Raw genomic sequence first — 16,422 nt, forward strand, 5'->3', positions numbered from 1 at the left:
TTGCTACTTAACGTTTATCTTGAGAAGAGAAGTTTTATAAAATGGTGTGTTAAAGTTCTTTAAAATGTTTAATTAAATTTCGTAAGGGTTCATTAACATCTTCATCATTTCTTTTTTTATTATTAAAGGCCGATCAACTAACAGAAGAACAAATTGCTGAATTCAAAGAAGCATTCTCACTTTTCGATAAAGATGGTGATGGCACCATCACAACAAAGGAATTGGGCACAGTCATGAGATCGCTCGGTCAAAATCCCACAGAAGCTGAATTGCAGGATATGATCAATGAAGTCGATGCTGATGGTAAGTTGACGAAATGAAAAAAATTCAAAATTCCAACTTATATAGGAAACACAGGGAATTAATACTTTTAAACAAACAAAGTTAATTTTACATTAAAACAGATTTTTTCTTTAACCGGGGAGAAAATCAATTTATCTTTATTACTTTTAAACCTTTTAAGGTCTCTGTGGAAACCAACCAACCCCAACCATCATTATTATATTTTTCTATTTATTATAAAGATTGATTTAATCTTTATAACAAATTTAATTTAATACTTTTTTTTGTTATTTTATTATTATTTATTATTAATTTATCTCTCTATTGATTTAATATCAAAAAAACAAACTTATCGAATGATTTTTTCAGTCTGTCTGTCTGTCCCTCAAAATATTCGCGTTTTTTTTTTGTGATTCTTTATAATTTTTATGGTTTTTCTAAGTGTGTGTTGTCATGGTTGTTGTTTTTTTTTGTTTCTGTTTATTTTCATTTAATTTTGTATAAATATTTATTGGTAGCATTTTTTTCAGATTAATGTTATTTATTTCCACGTGCGTTTTTTCTTCATTCTTAAATCATTTTAATGTTATTTGTTGTTGTGCTACAATTCAATTAGTATAAGAGGGAAACTATACAGACTTTTGTAAAGAAAAATTATTGATTCAGTTCGTAGTTCTAGTTCAGTTCCATTTCAGTTCCATTTCAGTTCTAAATCAGTTCTAGTTTAGTTCTAGTTCAGTTCTAGTTCAGTTCTAGTTCAGTTCTAGTTCAGTTCTAGTTCAGTTCTAGTTCAGTTCTAGTTCAGTTCTAGTTCAGTTCTAGTTCAGTTCTAGTTCAGTTCTAGTTCAGTTCTAGTTCAGTTCTAGTTCAGTTCTAGTTCAGTTCTAGTTCAGTTCTAGTTCAGTTCTAGTTCAGTTCTAGTTCAGTTCTAGTTCAGTTCTAGTTCAGTTCTAGTTCAGTTCTAGTTCAGTTCTAGTTCAGTTCTAGTTCAGTTCTAGTTCAGATCTAGTTCAGTTCTAGTTCAGTTCTAGTTCAGTTCTAGTTCAGTTCTAGTTCAGTTCTAGTTCAGTTCTAGTTCAGTTCTAGTTCAGTTTTGTTCAGTTCTAGTTCAGTTCTAGTTCAGTTCTAGTTCAGTTCTAGTTCAGTTCTAGTTCAGTTCTAGTTCAGTTCTAGTTCAGTTCTAGTTCAGTTCTAGTTCAGTTCTAGTTCAGTTCTAGTTCAGTTCTAGTTCAATTCTAGTTTAGTTCTAGTTCAGTTCTAGTTCAGTTCTAGTTCAGTTCAGTTCTGGTTCAGTTCTAGTGCAGTTCTAGTTCAGTTCAGTTCAGTTCTAGTTCAGTTCTAGTTCAGTTCTAGTTCAGTTCTAGTTCAGTTCTAGTTCAGTTCTAGTTCAGTTCTAGTTCAGTTCTAGTTCAGTTCTAGTTCAGTTCTAGTTCAGTTCTAGTTCAGTTCTAGTTCAGTTCTAGTTCAGTTCTAGTTCAGTTCTAGTTCAGTTCTAGTTCAGTTCTAGTTCAGTTCTAGTTCAGTTCTAGTTCAGTTCTAGTTCAGTTCTAGTTCAGTTCTAGTTCAGTTCTAATTCAGTTCTAGTTCAGTTCTAGTTCAGTTCTAGTTCAGTTCTAGTTCAGTTCTAGTTCAGTTCTAGTTCAGTTCTAGTTCAGTTCTAGTTCAGTTCTAGTTCAGTTCTAGTTCAGTTCTAGTTCAGTTCTAGTTCAGTTCTAGTTCAGTTCTAGTTCAGTTCTAGTTCAGTTCTAGTTCAGTTCTAGTTCAGTTCTAGTTCAGTTCTAGTTCAGTTCTAGTTCAGTTCTAGTTCAGTTCTAGTTCAGTTCTAGTTCAGTTCTAGTTCAGTTCTAGTTCAGTTCTAGTTCAGTTCTAGTTCTGTTCTAGTTCTGTTCTAGTTCTGTTCTAGTTCTGTTCTAGTTCTGTTCTAGTTCTGTTCTAGTTTGTTCTAGTTCTGTTCTAGTTCTGTTCTAGTTCTGTTCTAGTTCTGTTCTAGTTCAGTTCTAGTTCAGTTCTAGTTCAGTTCTAGTTCAGTTCTAGTTCAGTTCTGTTCTAGTTCTGTTCTAGTTCTGTTCTAGTTCTGTTCTAGTTATGTTCTAGTTATGTTCTAGTTATGTTCTAGTTATGTTCTAGTTCTGTTCTAGTTCTGTTCTAGTTCTTTTCTAGTTCTTTTCTAGTTCTGTTCTAGTTCTGTTCTAGTTCTGTTCTAGTTCTGTTCTAGTTCTGTTCTAGTTCTGTTCTAGTTCTGTTCTAGTTCTGTTCTAGTTCTGTTCTAGTTCTGTTCTAGTTCTGTTCTAGTTCTGTTCTAGTTCTATTCTAGTTCTGTTCTAGTTCTGTTCTAGTTCAGTTCTAATTCAGTTCTAGTTCAGTTCTAGTTCGGTTCTAGTTCAGTTCTAGTTCAGTTCTAATTCAGTTCTAGTTCAGTTCTAGTTCAGTTCTAGTTCAGTTCTAGTTCAGTTCTAGTTCAGTTCTAGTTCAGTTCTAGTTCAGTTCTAGTTCAGTTCTAGTTCAGTTCTAGTTCAGTTCTAGTTCAGTTCTAGTTCAGTTCTAGTTCAGTTCTGGTTCAGTTCTGGTTCAGTTCTAGTTCTGTTCTAGTTCTGTTCTAGTTCTGTTCTAGTTCTTTTCTAGTTCTGTTCTAGTTCTGTTCTAGTTCTGTTCTAGTTCTGTTCTAGTTCTGTTCTAGTTCTGTTCTAGTTCAGTTCTAGTTCAGTTCTAGTTCAGTTCTAGTTCAGTTCTAGTTCAGTTCTAGTTCAGTTCTAGTTCAGTTGTAGTTCAGTTCTAGTTCTGTTCTAGTTCTTTTCTAGTTCTTTTCTAGTTCTGTTCTAGTTCTGTTCTAATTCTGTTCTAGTTCTGTACTAGTGCTGTTCTAGTTCTTTTCTAGTTTTATTTTAGTTCTTTTCTAGTTTTGTTCTAGTTCTATTCTAGTTCAGTGCTAGTTCTGTTCTAATTCAATTCTAGTTCAGTTGTACTTGTTTTCTACATTAGTTTAAATCTTTTATGTAGAGCTCCTTTAAAATTCGTTCAATACTACCCATTCCTTTATGATTCAAATATCAAATTGTTTAGTTGGAAGTGTTTGTATAAAGAAACATATTAATTGTCTATTAAGACTTCTGCTGCTGTTGAGAGGAACGTGCGCGGGAAATGCCTCTTGGTAGTAGTGATGAATGTTTGATTTTCTTGAAATTAATAAATATTAGCTTATTATACATTAATATTGTTGCTATTTTTCTCGAAACATATTTTAGATTTAATTTTTTGGTTTTTTCTTTATTAATTTGTTTTTATTTTTATAGTAACAGTCAGTAACATATTATTAAATGTGTCTGTCTGTCTGTCTGTCTACATTTGAAAATTAAAAGAAAATAATAAATTGTATAGAATATTAGCTGAAAAAAGTCTAAATATTAGAAAGACAAACCATCTTATAGAATATTCTTTTGTTCATTTAATTTCATCATTTCATTACTTTTAGCAAAAATAAGCAAATATTCTTATTATTGCTTTTTTATGACTTAAAATAATACTCTTCTTTCTGTCGGTCTTTGTGTAAGCAACAATAATTCTAAGAACATTTTCAACAATAAATTATTCTAAACAATATAAAAAGCCAAATGGCAATTTTGTCTAAATGATTTTGGGAGAAAGTGTTTTTAAGGCAATAAAAAATTTTTAATTTAGAACATTTACAAATAATACAGAATACAGTTTATTACTTTCTGCAAATAGCATTTAAAAAAAAGGTTTCATATAAAGAAAAACATAACTTTTAACCCCAATAACTGCGCAGGTCCTGTTGCTAAAGTTTTTCATATTTTCCCAGGGAAACAATCTCCGACTTGAAAAACTAACTCCACAAATGTCATAAATTAATATTCGGCAGCCCCCCCCTCCCATCCACGTCTTACTGCATGAAATTGCCTTAAAACCCCCTTAAACCCCAGGGGGAGTTTAAACCACCACCACCACTACATCCCTCAAAAATTTACTCTACAAATCTGCTTATTAGCATTTTTTGTTTCATATTTCTCTTATTTTCCTTTTTTTTTCTATTAAATTCCCAAATCCAACTTTATGTTAAAATTCTTTATGAATTTCTCTTATTTCTGAAATAATAATTTTCTATGCATATTTCTCATTTCTTTATGGCTTTAATAGCAGCGCCGCGCAGACATTAGAGGATTTTAACCTTTCCAAAAATAAACTTTTTCTATTTATTTTGTTGTTTTTTCTTTTATATTTTATTTTGAAAAAGAAAAATTTGCCTTTTAGCGAGCCATGGGATGCATGCAGCACATAAATGAAATGACACTTTTAATGAAAGAATTTTTTTTTTTTTTTTTTTTTGTAAATTTACGCTAAACTATTTTTAGTTGAGTAGAAGCAAAAAAAATTTTTATGAATTGCAAATGTAAGACCCTCTATTCTACTTGCCTGCCCCCACCTCTTTTTTTAAACTTTTGGGGCATCTGCTGCTAGTCTTGCTGTTCTGTTGGTTTTTGTTAATATTTAAAAACAATTAAATTAAAAGTTTATTAACAAACAAAATAAACAAAAAGTTTCCAAAATTATTTTATTTTTTAGAAAAATTAATTAAATTTAAAAATAGAAATTACTCTAGTTCTGTTCTAGTTCAGTTCTAGTATAGTTCTAGTATAATTCTAGTTCAGTTCTAGTTCAATTCTAGGTCAGTTGTAGTTCAAATTCAATTCTACATCAGTTCTAGATCAGTTGTATTTCAGTTGTAGTTCAGTTCTTGTTCAGTTTTAGTTCAGTTCTAGTTCAGTTCTAGTTCAGTTCTAGTTCAGTTCTAGTTCAGTTCTAGTTCAGTTCTAGTTCAGTTCTAGTTCAGTTCTAGTTCAGTTCTAGTTCTGTTCTAGTTCTATGCTAGTTCTGTTCTAATTCTGTTCTACTTCTGTTCTACTTCTGTTCCAGTTCTGTTCTAGTTCTGTTTTAGTTCTGTTCTAGTTCAGTTCTAGTTCAGTTCTACATCAGTTCTAGTTCAGTTCTAGTTCAGTTCTAGTTCAGTTCTAGTTCAGTTCTAGTTCAGTTCTAGTTCTGTTCTAGTTCTGTTCTGTTCTAGTTCTGTACTAGTTCTGTTCTAGTTCTGTTCTAGTTCAGCTCTAGTTCAGTTCTAGTTCAGTTCTAGTTCAGTTCTAGTTCAGTTCTAGTTCAGTTCTAGTTCAGTTCTAGTTCAGTTCTAGTTCAGTTCTAGTTCAGTTCTAGTTCAGTTCTAGTTTAGTTCTAGTTTAGTTCTAGTTCAGTTGTAGTTCAGTTCTAGTTCAGTTCTAGTTCCGTTCTAGTTCAGTTCTAGTTCAGTTCTAGTTCAGTTCTAGTTCAGTTCTAGTTCTGTTCTAGTTCTGTTCTGTTCTAGTTCTGTACTAGTTCTGTTCTAGTTCTGTTCTAGTTCAGTTCTAGTTCAGTTCTCGTTCAGTTCTAGTTCAGTTCTAGTTCAGTTCTAGTTTAGTGCTAGTTCAGTTCAGTTCTAGTTCAGTTCTAGTTTAGTTCTAGTTCAGTTCTAGTTCAGTTCTAGTTCAGTTCTAGTTCAGTTCTAGTTCAGTTCTAGTTCAGTTCTAGTTCAGTTCTAGTTCAGTTCGAGTTCAGTTCTAGTTCAGTTCTAGTTTAGTTCTAGTTCAGTACTAGTTCAGTTCTAGTTCAGTTCTGGTTCAGTACTAGTTCTGTTCTAGTTCTGTTCTAGTTCTGTTCTAGTTCTGTTCTAGTTCTGTTCTAGTTCTGTTCTAGTTCTGTTCTAGTTCTGTTCTAGTTCTGTTCTAGTTCTGTTCTAGTTCTGTTCTAGTTCCGTTCTAGTTCTGTTCTAGTTCTAGTTCTGTTCTAGTTCTGTTCTAGTTCTGTTCTAGTTCTGTTCTAGTTCTGTTCTAGTTCTAGTTCTGTTCTAGTTCTGTTCTAGTTCTGTTCTAGTACTGTTCTAGTACTGTTCTAGTTCTGTTCTAGTTCTGTTCTAGTTCTGTTCTAGTTCTGTTCTAGTACTGTTCTAGTTCTGTTCTAGTTCTGTTCTAGTTCTGTTCTAGTTCTGTTCTAGTTCTGTTCTAGTTCTGTTCTAGTTCTGTTCTACTTCTGTTCTAGTTCTGTTCTAGTTCTGTTCTAGTTCTGTTCTAGTTCTGTTCTAGTTCTGTTCTAGTTCTGTTCTAGTTCTGTTCTAGTTCTGTTCTAGTTCTGTTCTAGTTCTGTTCTAGTTCTGTTCTAGTTCTGTTCTAGTTCTGTTCTAGTTCTGTTCTAGTTCTGTTCTAGTTCTGTTCTAGTTCTGTTCTAGTTCTGTTCTAGTTCTGTTCTAGTTCTGTTCTAGTTCTGTTCTAGTTCTGTTCTAGTACTGTTCTAGTTCTGTTCTAGTTCTGTTCTAGTTCTGTTCTAGTTCTGTTCTAGTTCTGTTCTAGTTCTGTTCTAGTTCTGTTCTAGTTCTGTTCTAGTTCTGTTCTAGTTCTGTTCTAGTTCTGTTCTAGTTCTAGTTCTGTTCTAGTTCTGCTCTAGTTCTGTTCTAGTTCTGTTCTAGTTCAGTTCTGTTCTAGTTCTGTTCTAGTTCTGTTCTAGTTCTGTTCTAGTTCTGTTCTAGTTCTGTTCTAGTTCTGTTCTAGTTCTGTTCTGTTCTAGTTCTGTTCTAGTTCTCTTCTAGTTCTGTTCCAGTTCTGTTCTAGTTCTGTTCTAGTTCTGTTCTAGTTCTGTTCTAGTTCTGCTCTAGTTCTGCTCTAGTTTTGTTCTAGTTCTGTTCTAGTTCAGTTCTGTTCTAGTTCAGTTCTGTTCTAGTTCTGTTCTAGTTCTGTTCTAGTTCTGTTCTAGTTCTGTTCTAGTTCTGTTCTAGTTCTGTTCTAGTTCTGTTCTAGTTCTGTTCTAGTTCTGTTCTAGTTCTGTTCTAGTTCTGTTCTAGTTCTGCTCTAGTTCTGCTCTAGTTCTGTTCTAGTTCTGTTCTAGTTCTGTTCTAGTTCTGTTCTAGTTCTGTTCTAGTTCTGTTCTAGTTCTGTTCTAGTTCTGTTCTAGTTCTGTTCTAGTTCTGTTCTAGTTCTGTTCTAGTTCAGTTCTAGTTCAGTTCTAGCTCTGTTCTAGTTCTGTTCTAGTTCTGTTCTAGTTCTGTTCTAGTTCAGTTCTAGTTCAGTTCTAGTTCAGTTCTAGTTCAGTTCTAGTTCAGTTCCAGTTCAGTTCCAGTTCACTTCTAGTTCATTTCTAGTTCTGTTCTAGTTCTATTATAGTTCTGTTCTAGTTCTGTTTTACTTCTGTTCCAGTTCTGTTCTAGTTCTGTTTTAGTTCTAGTTCTGTTCTAGTTCTGTTCTAGTTCTGTTCTAGTTCTGTTCTAGTTCTGTTCTAGTTCTGTTCTAGTTCTGTTCTAGTTCTGTTCTAGTTCTGTTCTAGTTCTGTTCTAGTTCTGTTCTAGTTCTGGTTCTGTTCTAGTTCTGTTCTAGTTCTGTTCTAGTTCTGTTCTAGTTCTGTTCTAGTTCTGTTCTAGTTCTAGTTCTGTTCTAGTTCTGTTCTAGTTCTGTTCTAGCTCTGTTCTAGTTCTGTTCTAGTTCTGTTCTAGTTCTGTTCTAGTTCAGTTCTAGTTCAGTTCTAGTTCAGTTCTAGTTCAGTTCTAGTTCAGTTCTAGTTCAGTTCTAGTTCAGTTCTAGTTCAGTTCTAGTTCAGTTCTAGTTCAGTTCTAGTTCAGTTCTAGTTCAGTTCTAGTTCAGTTCTAGTTCTGTTCTAGTTCTGTTCTAGGTCAGTTCTAGTTCAGTTCTAGTTCAGTTCTAGTTCAGTTCTAGTTCAGTTCCAGTTCAGTTCCAGTTCACTTCTAGTTCATTTCTAGTTCTGTTCTAGTTCTATTATAGTTCTGTTCTAGTTCTGTTTTACTTCTGTTCCAGTTCTGTTCTAGTTCTGTTTTAGTTCTAGTTCAGTTCTAGCTAAGTTCTAGTTCAGTTCAGTTCTAGTTCAGTTCTAGTTCAGTTCTAGTTCAGTTCTAGTTCAGTTGTAGTTCAGTTATAGTTTAGTTCTAATTCAGTTCTAGTTCAGTTCTATTTCAGTTTTAGTTCAGTTCTGCATCAATTCTAGTTTTCTCTCAGAAATGTAATCGCCTTTTGCTTTTAAAGGCTAATTAAGTAAAACGTTTTATAGGTAACTTATTCCTTTTTCTGTTCGTTTGTTTGCCTTGAGGAAATAAATTTAATTTTATTGTTTGTTTTTATCCTAAAACAATAAATAGATTAATTTAATTTGTGTGTTATTTTCACCCCCCAAAAATGTAACCTTTTTCATAAAATTTTTTTAAGGTTAGGTTGGAAAAGTTTTTTTTTTCTAAGGTGGTGGTTGCTAAACAATTTACTTTTCTTTTGCCATTTAATCAAATATTCCTTTTTTCATATTTTTCATATTAAGAATTGTAAGCCAACCATAAAAAACACACCCTTTTTTGCTAAATTGTATTGGTGCTTGGCAAAACATTCAAAAAACCATTTTAAATATTTATGGGATTTTGTTTGTAACACAAAAAAAAAAAGAAATTGCAATATTTTCTCATTTTTATTTTTCCACTTCGCCATTAAATTGAAATTTATACCGAAGCTGATGTTGTTTGATAATATTGGCAAAATGATGGAATTTTTATGGTTCATTAAATTTATTAGAAAAAAAAAAAAAAATAGGAAAATAATACTATTATATAGTTTTTTATAAAAAAAAAACTATTAACTAAATATAGATGGCAAATATTTATTTGTAACTAAGGTAAAATTTCCTGTGTTTTCTATATTAACAATAACAAATATAATTAATAGTTTTATTAATTGTTGTTTTTAACTTTCTTTTATTTGTAAAGGCAACGGCACAATTGATTTTCCTGAATTCTTGACAATGATGGCCCGTAAAATGAAGGATACCGATAGTGAAGAAGAAATCCGAGAAGCCTTCAGAGTATTCGATAAAGATGGTAACGGCTTCATTTCAGCGGCTGAATTACGTCACGTCATGACAAATTTGGGTGAAAAGTTAACAGACGAAGAAGTCGATGAGATGATTCGAGAAGCTGATATCGATGGTGATGGTCAAGTCAATTACGAAGGTAAGTTTTGGTAGTTTTGTGTAACTTCTCTGGTTCCTTTATAGATCAGTTCTGGTTCTAGTTCAGTTCTACTTCTGTTCTAATTGAGCTTTAGTTCTAGTTTAGTTCTATTTCAGTTCTACTACAGTTCTAGTTTAGTTCGAGTTGAGTTTTAGTTCAGTTCGAGTTCAGTTCTAGTTCTAGTTCAGTTCTAGTTCAGTTCTAGTTCAGTTCTAGTTCAGTTCTAGTTCAGTTCTAGTTCTAGTTCAGTTCTAGTTCAGTTCTAGTTCAGTTCTAGTTCAGTTCTAGTTCAGTTCTAGTTCAGTTCTAGTTCAGTTCTAGTTCTGTTCTAGTTCGGTTCTAGTTCAGTTCTAGTTCAGTTCTAGTTCAGTTCTAGTTCTAGTAGTTCTAGTTCAGTTAGTTCAGTTCTAGTTCAGTTCTAGTTCAGTTCTAGTTCAGTTCTAGTTCAGTTCTAGTTCAGTTCTAGTTCAGTTCTAGTTCAGTTCTAGTTCAGTTCTAGTTCAGCTCTAGTTCAGCTCTAGTTCAGTTCTAGTTCAGATCTAGTTCAGATCTAGTTCAGTTCAGTCAGTTCTAGTTCAGTTCTAGTTCAGTTCTAGTTCAGTTCTAGTTCAGTTCTAGTTCAGTTCTAGTTCAGTTCTAGTTCAGTTCTAGTTCAGTTCTAGTTCAGTTCTAGTTCAGTTCTAGTTCAGTTCTAGTTCAGTTCTAGTTCAGTTCTAGTTCAGTTCTAGTTCAGTTCTAGTTCAGTTCTAGTTCAGTTCTAGTTCAGTTCTAGTTCAGTTCTAGTTCAGTTCTAGTTCAGTTCTAGTTCAGTTCTAGTTCAGTTCTAGTTCAGTTCTAGTTCAGTCTAGTTCAGTTCTAGTTCAGTTCTAGTTCAGTTCTAGTTCAGTTCTAGTTCAGTTCTAGTTCAGTTCTAGTTCAGTTCTAGTTCAGTTCTAGTTCAGTTCTAGTTCAGTTCTAGTTCAGTTCTAGTTCAGTTCTAGTTCAGTTCTAGTTCAGTTCTAGTTCTGTTCTAGTTCTGTTCTAGTTCTGTTCTAGTTCTGTTCTAGTTCTGTTCTAGTTCTGTTTTAGTTCTGTTCTAGTTCTGTTCTAGTTCTGTTCTAGTTCAGATCTAGTTCTGTTCTAGTTCTAGTTCTGTTCTAGTTCAGTTCTTGTTTAGTTCTACTATAGTTCAATTCTAGTTCCTTTTTAGATCAGTTCTAGTTCTGAAAGGTCTCTTTTTACATTTCTGTAGAAAAGTTGTTCTTTTGAACACAACTTAATTTAGTTGTTTAATTATTCATTAAATATAAAATTGTTAAACAATATTTTGATAAAAATATTGTAACAACTTTATACACATATTTTAAGTAAACTGCAAGAACAAAGGTGTGTTATTTTCCCTTAATTGAAGAAGTTTGTACAACAAACTTTTTGCGTTCTTTATCTATTCGTTTTTCTTGTTTGTTTTTTTATAAAAAAAAAATATTTAACTTTTAAGTTAGTTAAGTTTTTTCTTACGTACTTTGTACGTTGATGTCTTAGTTTAAAATTTAATTAAAATAAAAGCGGCATCACATGTTTGTTGCTTTTAGGGGAACAAAAACAACACAGCAGGAGGAGCAGAAAAAATAATAACAATGTTTACTTTTCTCTCTCTCTAGGGAGAACGAGCGACAACAAGGGGGGTTGAACATTTACCTTAAGGTAGTGTAAGAGGTGGTGGGTCGTCTTACTTTATAGAGGTGTTTTTTTGCAATTAATTTATCTAAAAATGTAGAGCTGATTTCACACCTTTTGACAATAGTTAATAAACACACACACACATACCTAAAAAAAACACACATTCACATATAAACGCATTTAAATAAATACAAACAAATAAAAGACTGAAATTAGACGAAAAAAGAACGAAAAATAAAAAGAAAAATAAATATTTACTTTATTTATTTGGTTGGTGGCAACCAACAACATGAAAAAAACCAAAGCAGGGCAGAGAAAATAACATGAAAATTAATAAATGAAATGAATTCCTAAACGAGTGATCTAATATTTTGAGTACACAAAGAAATTAACACGAAAAATAAAAGTAAGAAAAAAAATTTCCAAAAATTTCGTTAAGAAAACAAAGAAAGTTTTAGCTTTATTTGAATTTAGGAAAAGTTGGTTGTTAATGAGACAATATTTCAGTTTTAGTTCAGTTCTACATCAGTTCAATTCTAATTCATTTCTAGTTCATTTCTAGTTCAGTTCTAGTTCCGTTCTAGTTCCGTTCTAGTTCAGTTCTAGTTCAGTTCTAGTTCAGTTCTAGTTCAGTTCTAGTTCAGTTCTAGTTCAGTTCTAGTTCAGTTCTAATTCAGTTCTAATTCAGTTATAGTTCAGTTCTAGTTCAGTTCTAGTTCAGTTCTAGTTCAGCTCTAGTTCAGTTCTAGTTCAGTTCTAGTTCAGTTCTAGTTCAGTTCTAGTTCAGTTCTAGTTCAGTTCTAGTTCAGTTCTAGTTCAGTTCTAGTTCAGTTCTAGTTCAGTTCTAGTTCAGTTCTAGTTCAGTTCTAGTTCAGTTCTAGTTCAGTTCTAGTTCAGTTCTAGTTCAGTTCTAGTTCAGTTCTAGTTCAGTTCTAGTTCAGTTCTAGTTCAGTTCTAGTTCAGTTCTAGTTCAGTTCTAGTTCAGTTCTAGTTCAGTTCTAGTTCAGTTCTAGTTCAGTTCTAGTTCAGTTCTAGTTCAGTTCTAGTTCAGTTCTAGTTCAGTTCTAGTTCAGTTCTAGTTCAGTTCAGTTCTAGTTCAGTTCTAGTTCAGTTCTAGTTCAGTTCTAGTTCTAGTTCTAGTTCTAGTTCAGTTCTAGTTCAGTTCTAGTTCAGTTCTAGTTCAGTTCTAGTTCAGTTCTAGTTCAGTTCTAGTTCAGTTCTAGTTCAGTTCTAGTTCAGTTCTAGTTCAGTTCTAGTTCAGTTCTAGTTCTAGTTCAGTTCTAGTTCAGTTCTAGTTCAGTTTCTAGTTCAGTTCTAGTTCAGTTCTAGTTCAGTTCTAGTTCAGTTCTAGTTCAGTTCTAGTTCAGTTCTAGTTCTAGTTCAGTTCTAGTTCAGTTCTAGTTCAGTTCTAGTTCAGTTCTAGTTCAGTTCTAGTTCAGTTCTAGTCAGTTAGTTCAGTTCTAGTTCAGTTCTAGTTCAGTTCTAGTTCAGTTCTAGTTCAGTTCTAATTCAGTTCTAGTTCAGTTCTAGTTCAGTTCTAGTTCAGTTCTAGTTCAGTTCTAGTTCAGTTCTAGTTCAGTTCTAGTTCAGTTCTAGTCAGTTCTAGTTCAGTTCTAGTTCAGTTCTCGTTCAGTTCTAGTTCAGTTCTAGTTCAGTTCTAGTTCATTTCTAGTTCAGTTCTAGTTCAGTTCTAGTTCAGTTTTAGTTCAGTTCTAGTTCAGTTCTAGTTCAGTTCTAGTTCAATTCTAGTTTAGTTCTAGTTCAGTTCTAATTCAGTTCTAGTTCAGTTCAAGTTCAGTTTTAGTTCAGTTCTAGTTCAGTTCTAATTCAGTTCTAGTTCAGTTCTAGTTCAGTTCTAGTTCAGTTCTAGTTCAGTTCTAATTCAGTTCTAGTTCAGTTCTAGTTCAGTTCTAGTTCAGTTCTAGTTCAGTTCTAGTTCAGTTCTAGTTCAGTTCTAGTTCAGTTCTAGTTCAGTTCTAGTTCAGTTCTAGTTCAGTTCTAGTTCAGTTCTAGTTCAGTTCTAGTTCAGTTCTAGTTCAGTTCTAGTTCAGTTCTCGTTCAGTTCTAGTTCAGTTCTAGTTCAGTTCTAGTTCTGTTCTAGTTCAGTTCTAGTTCAGTTCTAGTTCAATTCTAGTTCAATTCTAGATCAGTTCTAGTTCAAATCTAGTTCAATTCTAGTTCAGTTCTAGTTCAGTTCTAATTCACTTCTAGTTCAGTTCTGGCTCAGTTCTAGTTCAGTTCCAGTTCAGTTCTAGTTCAGTTCTAGTTCAGTTCTAGTTCAGTTCTAGTTCAGTTCTAGTTCAGTTCTAGTTTTAGTTCAGTTCTAGTTCAGTTCTAGTTCAGTTCTAGTTCAGTTCTAGTTCAATTCTAGTTCAATTCTAGTTCAGTTCTAGCTCAGTTCCAGTTCAGTTCTAGTTCAGTTCTAGTTCAGTTCTAGTTCAGTTCTAGTTCAGTTCTAGTTCAGTTCTAGTTCAGTTCTAGTTCAGTTCTAGTTCAGTTCTAGTTCAGTTCTAGTTCAGTTCTAGTTCGGTTCTAGTTCAGTTCTAGTTCAGTTCTAGTTCAGTTCTAGTTCAGTTCTAGTTCAGTTCTAGTTCAGTTCTAGTTCAGTTCTAGTTCAGTTCTAGTTCAGTTCTAGTTCCGTTCTAGTTCAGTTCTAGTTCAATTCATTTGGAACTTGTAATCCCCTTAAAACCGGCGTTTAATTTAAAAAATTTTTCCTTCCTGACCACTTTTTGTTTACATTTATTATTAAATTATTTTTTTTCTTTATTTTTATTAATTTTTTCCTGCTTGGTTTTTCTGTTACTAATACAAAATATTTTCCTATATTTTTCTTGATTTTCCTTCAATTTTGGCCTTTAGCCAAATAATCATCATTTTTATTTGAAATCTTTTTTTTTGTTGTTCGATGTTGTCTAATGTTAATATTAATCCGTTAAAAAAAATTGTATTTAAATGTTGTTAATAGTTGTTTTTTTTCTTTTGATTACTTTCTATCTTTCTCGACGCTCTATAGACAAATCAATTTTTTTTTGTGTACAAACTATTTGTTAATTGTATATTGGCAGATTCCGTGTTTTTTATTCATCTGTTATTTTCGATAAATTAAATTGTTAATTTTATTGTTAATGTTGTCTATAATTTTATGTTATTTTTAGTTAAATGTGGTTTTTGAAGTGTGAAAGGAATTTCTGGAAATTTTATTACAAAATTCGCAGAAGTTTCTGGTTGAAACTGGTTTAAATAATGACTTTTTTGCCTTTTTTAAAGAATTTGGTTTGAAAAGTTGCATTTAAATGATTTCACAGGGTGTGCTACTTGTTTTATGTTGAAATTTATGTTGTGCTGCTTAATTTTCTTTGATATTGAGCTATATTTTTCAAAATCTCCAGTAAATTGTAGACTTTTTTAAAGCTTTTTCTTGAAATTTTTCAGCTTTCAATTGCTTAAGCATTTAAAATAGTTTTTCAGGGTGTGCTACTTGAAAATTTTAATTATTTTCTTAAGATTTCATTTGATTATGCCTTTAAAATAGTTTTTCAGGGTGTGCTACTTGATATTTTCATATATTAAGGGTGTGCTACTTAAAAATATTAGCCATTCTTCGAAAATTTTAATTGAAAGTGCTAGTAAATAAAGTTTTAGTGCGAGTGCTACTTAAATTTTTAGAGAATATTTTAAGGCGAACCACATTTTTTTGTAAAAGGGTATATTTTATGTTATTTTTAGGGTGTGCTACTTGATTTTCTTTCTGTTTTCCAGAAATTTTATAAAAAAAATAGTTTTGAATCGAAGAATTTAAAATGTTACTTAATTTTTTCCAATATTTAGGGTGTGCTACTGAATTTTCAGCTGAAATCTGAGAAAATTATAACAAATTTTTAGTTTTTAGGGTGTGCTACTTAGCTAATTAGCTAACTTTCTTAAGTATTTTATATATTTATAATGAATTTAGTTTGTAAAATTATTGAACTTTTTGACGATTTCTGAAGAAATTTTATGATTTGGTTAGGTTTTAAGGGTGTGCTCCTTAATATTTTTTATTATTTAGGGTGTGCTACTTGATTTTTTCGATTTCTAAAATGTGCTAGTTGATATTTTCTAATATATTTTTTAAAATTTTTGAAATTTTCCTTAACAATTTGATGAAAATTTAGTTTTAAAGGGTGTTCTATTTGTTTTTAACGATTTCTTGGGTGTGCTACTTGAAGTTTTCAAAGGCATTTTTGAAATTCTTGAAGTTATGTTTTAAATTATTGCAGAAATTTTCAAAATTATTAAAATTTTTGGGAATTTCTTAAAATCTTGAATAAGTTTTCGGTTTTAAAAGCTGTGCTACTTAATTTTATCGATTTCTTGGCTGTGCTACTTTAAAATTTTTTTGCAATTCAGGCAGATTAAACTTAAATTGTAGAGAATTTCTTTAAAATTTTGATAAAGCTTTAGTTTTAAAGGATGTGCTACTTGATTTTATCGATTTCTTGGGTGTGCTACTTTAAAATTTAAATAATTATTTTGTTATTCCTGCAGTTTTACTTAAAATTATTGAAACAAATATGCAAAATTATAGAAATTTTTGGTAATTTCTTAAATTTGCTTATGAATTTTTAATTTTAAAGGGTGTGCTACTGATAAAAATAATATATTTAGGGTATGCTACTTGATCCTTGGGTGTGCTATTTAAAAATTTTAATATTTTTGCTGTTCTGGAAGATTTAATTAAAATTTTTGAGAATTCCTTTAAAATTTTGATGAAATTTTAGTTTTAAAGGGTGTGCTATTTGATTTTATCGATTTCTTGGGTGTGCTACTTGAAAATTTCAATAATAATTTTGTTATTCCTGCAGTTGTACTTAAAATTATTGAAAAAAGTTTGCAAAATTATAGAAATTTTTAAAAATTTCTTAAAATTTTTAAGGGTGTGCTACTTGTAAAAATTTTATATTTAGGGTGTGCTACTAAAGTTTTATGATTTCTTGGGTAATTTACTTAAAAATTCTTGAAGATTTTCTTAAATTTTTTAAGATTTTCTTGAAAATTATGATAAATTTTTAGATTTAAAGGGTGTGCTACATGAGTTTTTCGGTTTCTTGGTGGTGCTACTTCAAAATTTCAATAATAGTTTTGGTATTCCGGCAGTTTTACTAGAAATTATTGACAAAATTTTGCAAAATTATAGATATTTTTGGGAATTTCTTAAAATTTGTAACTTTAAAGGGTGTGCTACTTGTAAAAATTTAATATTTAAGGTGTGCTACTTAAAATTATTGAAAACAATTTGCAAAATTATAGAAATTATTAGTAATTTCTTAAAATTTTTAATATTAAAGGGTGTGCTACTTGTAAAAATTTAATATTTAGGGTGTGCTACATAAGTTTTATGATTTCTTAAGTAAGCTACTTGAAAATTCTAACAGTTTTACTTAAAATTTTTGAGATTTTCTTGAAAA

General features: G+C 31.3%; 1 protein-coding gene across 6 annotated transcripts in view; it reads left to right on the plus strand.

Moving 5' to 3' along the window:
• LOC119605232 (calmodulin) overlaps positions 1 to 16,422 on the plus strand; it is a 38,997-nt gene that overhangs the window by 17,310 nt on the left and 5,265 nt on the right. For 5 of the 6 annotated variants that reach the window (XM_037958203.1, XM_037958204.1, XM_037958207.1 and 2 more), the window contains 2 exons: positions 129 to 303; positions 9,071 to 9,313. In XM_037958203.1, the coding sequence (XP_037814131.1) occupies positions 129 to 303; positions 9,071 to 9,313 (418 nt within the window). Of the gene's footprint in view, positions 1 to 23; positions 45 to 128; positions 304 to 9,070; positions 9,314 to 16,422 lie in introns of those variants that run through there. The other variant, XM_037958209.1, reaches the window with a different exon arrangement.

Source organism: Lucilia sericata, unplaced genomic scaffold, assembly GCF_015586225.1.
Source record: "Lucilia sericata isolate MDLA Ls3-8-SP2 unplaced genomic scaffold, ASM1558622v1 Contig000466F_arrow, whole genome shotgun sequence".
Taxonomy (NCBI): domain Eukaryota; kingdom Metazoa; phylum Arthropoda; class Insecta; order Diptera; family Calliphoridae; genus Lucilia; species Lucilia sericata.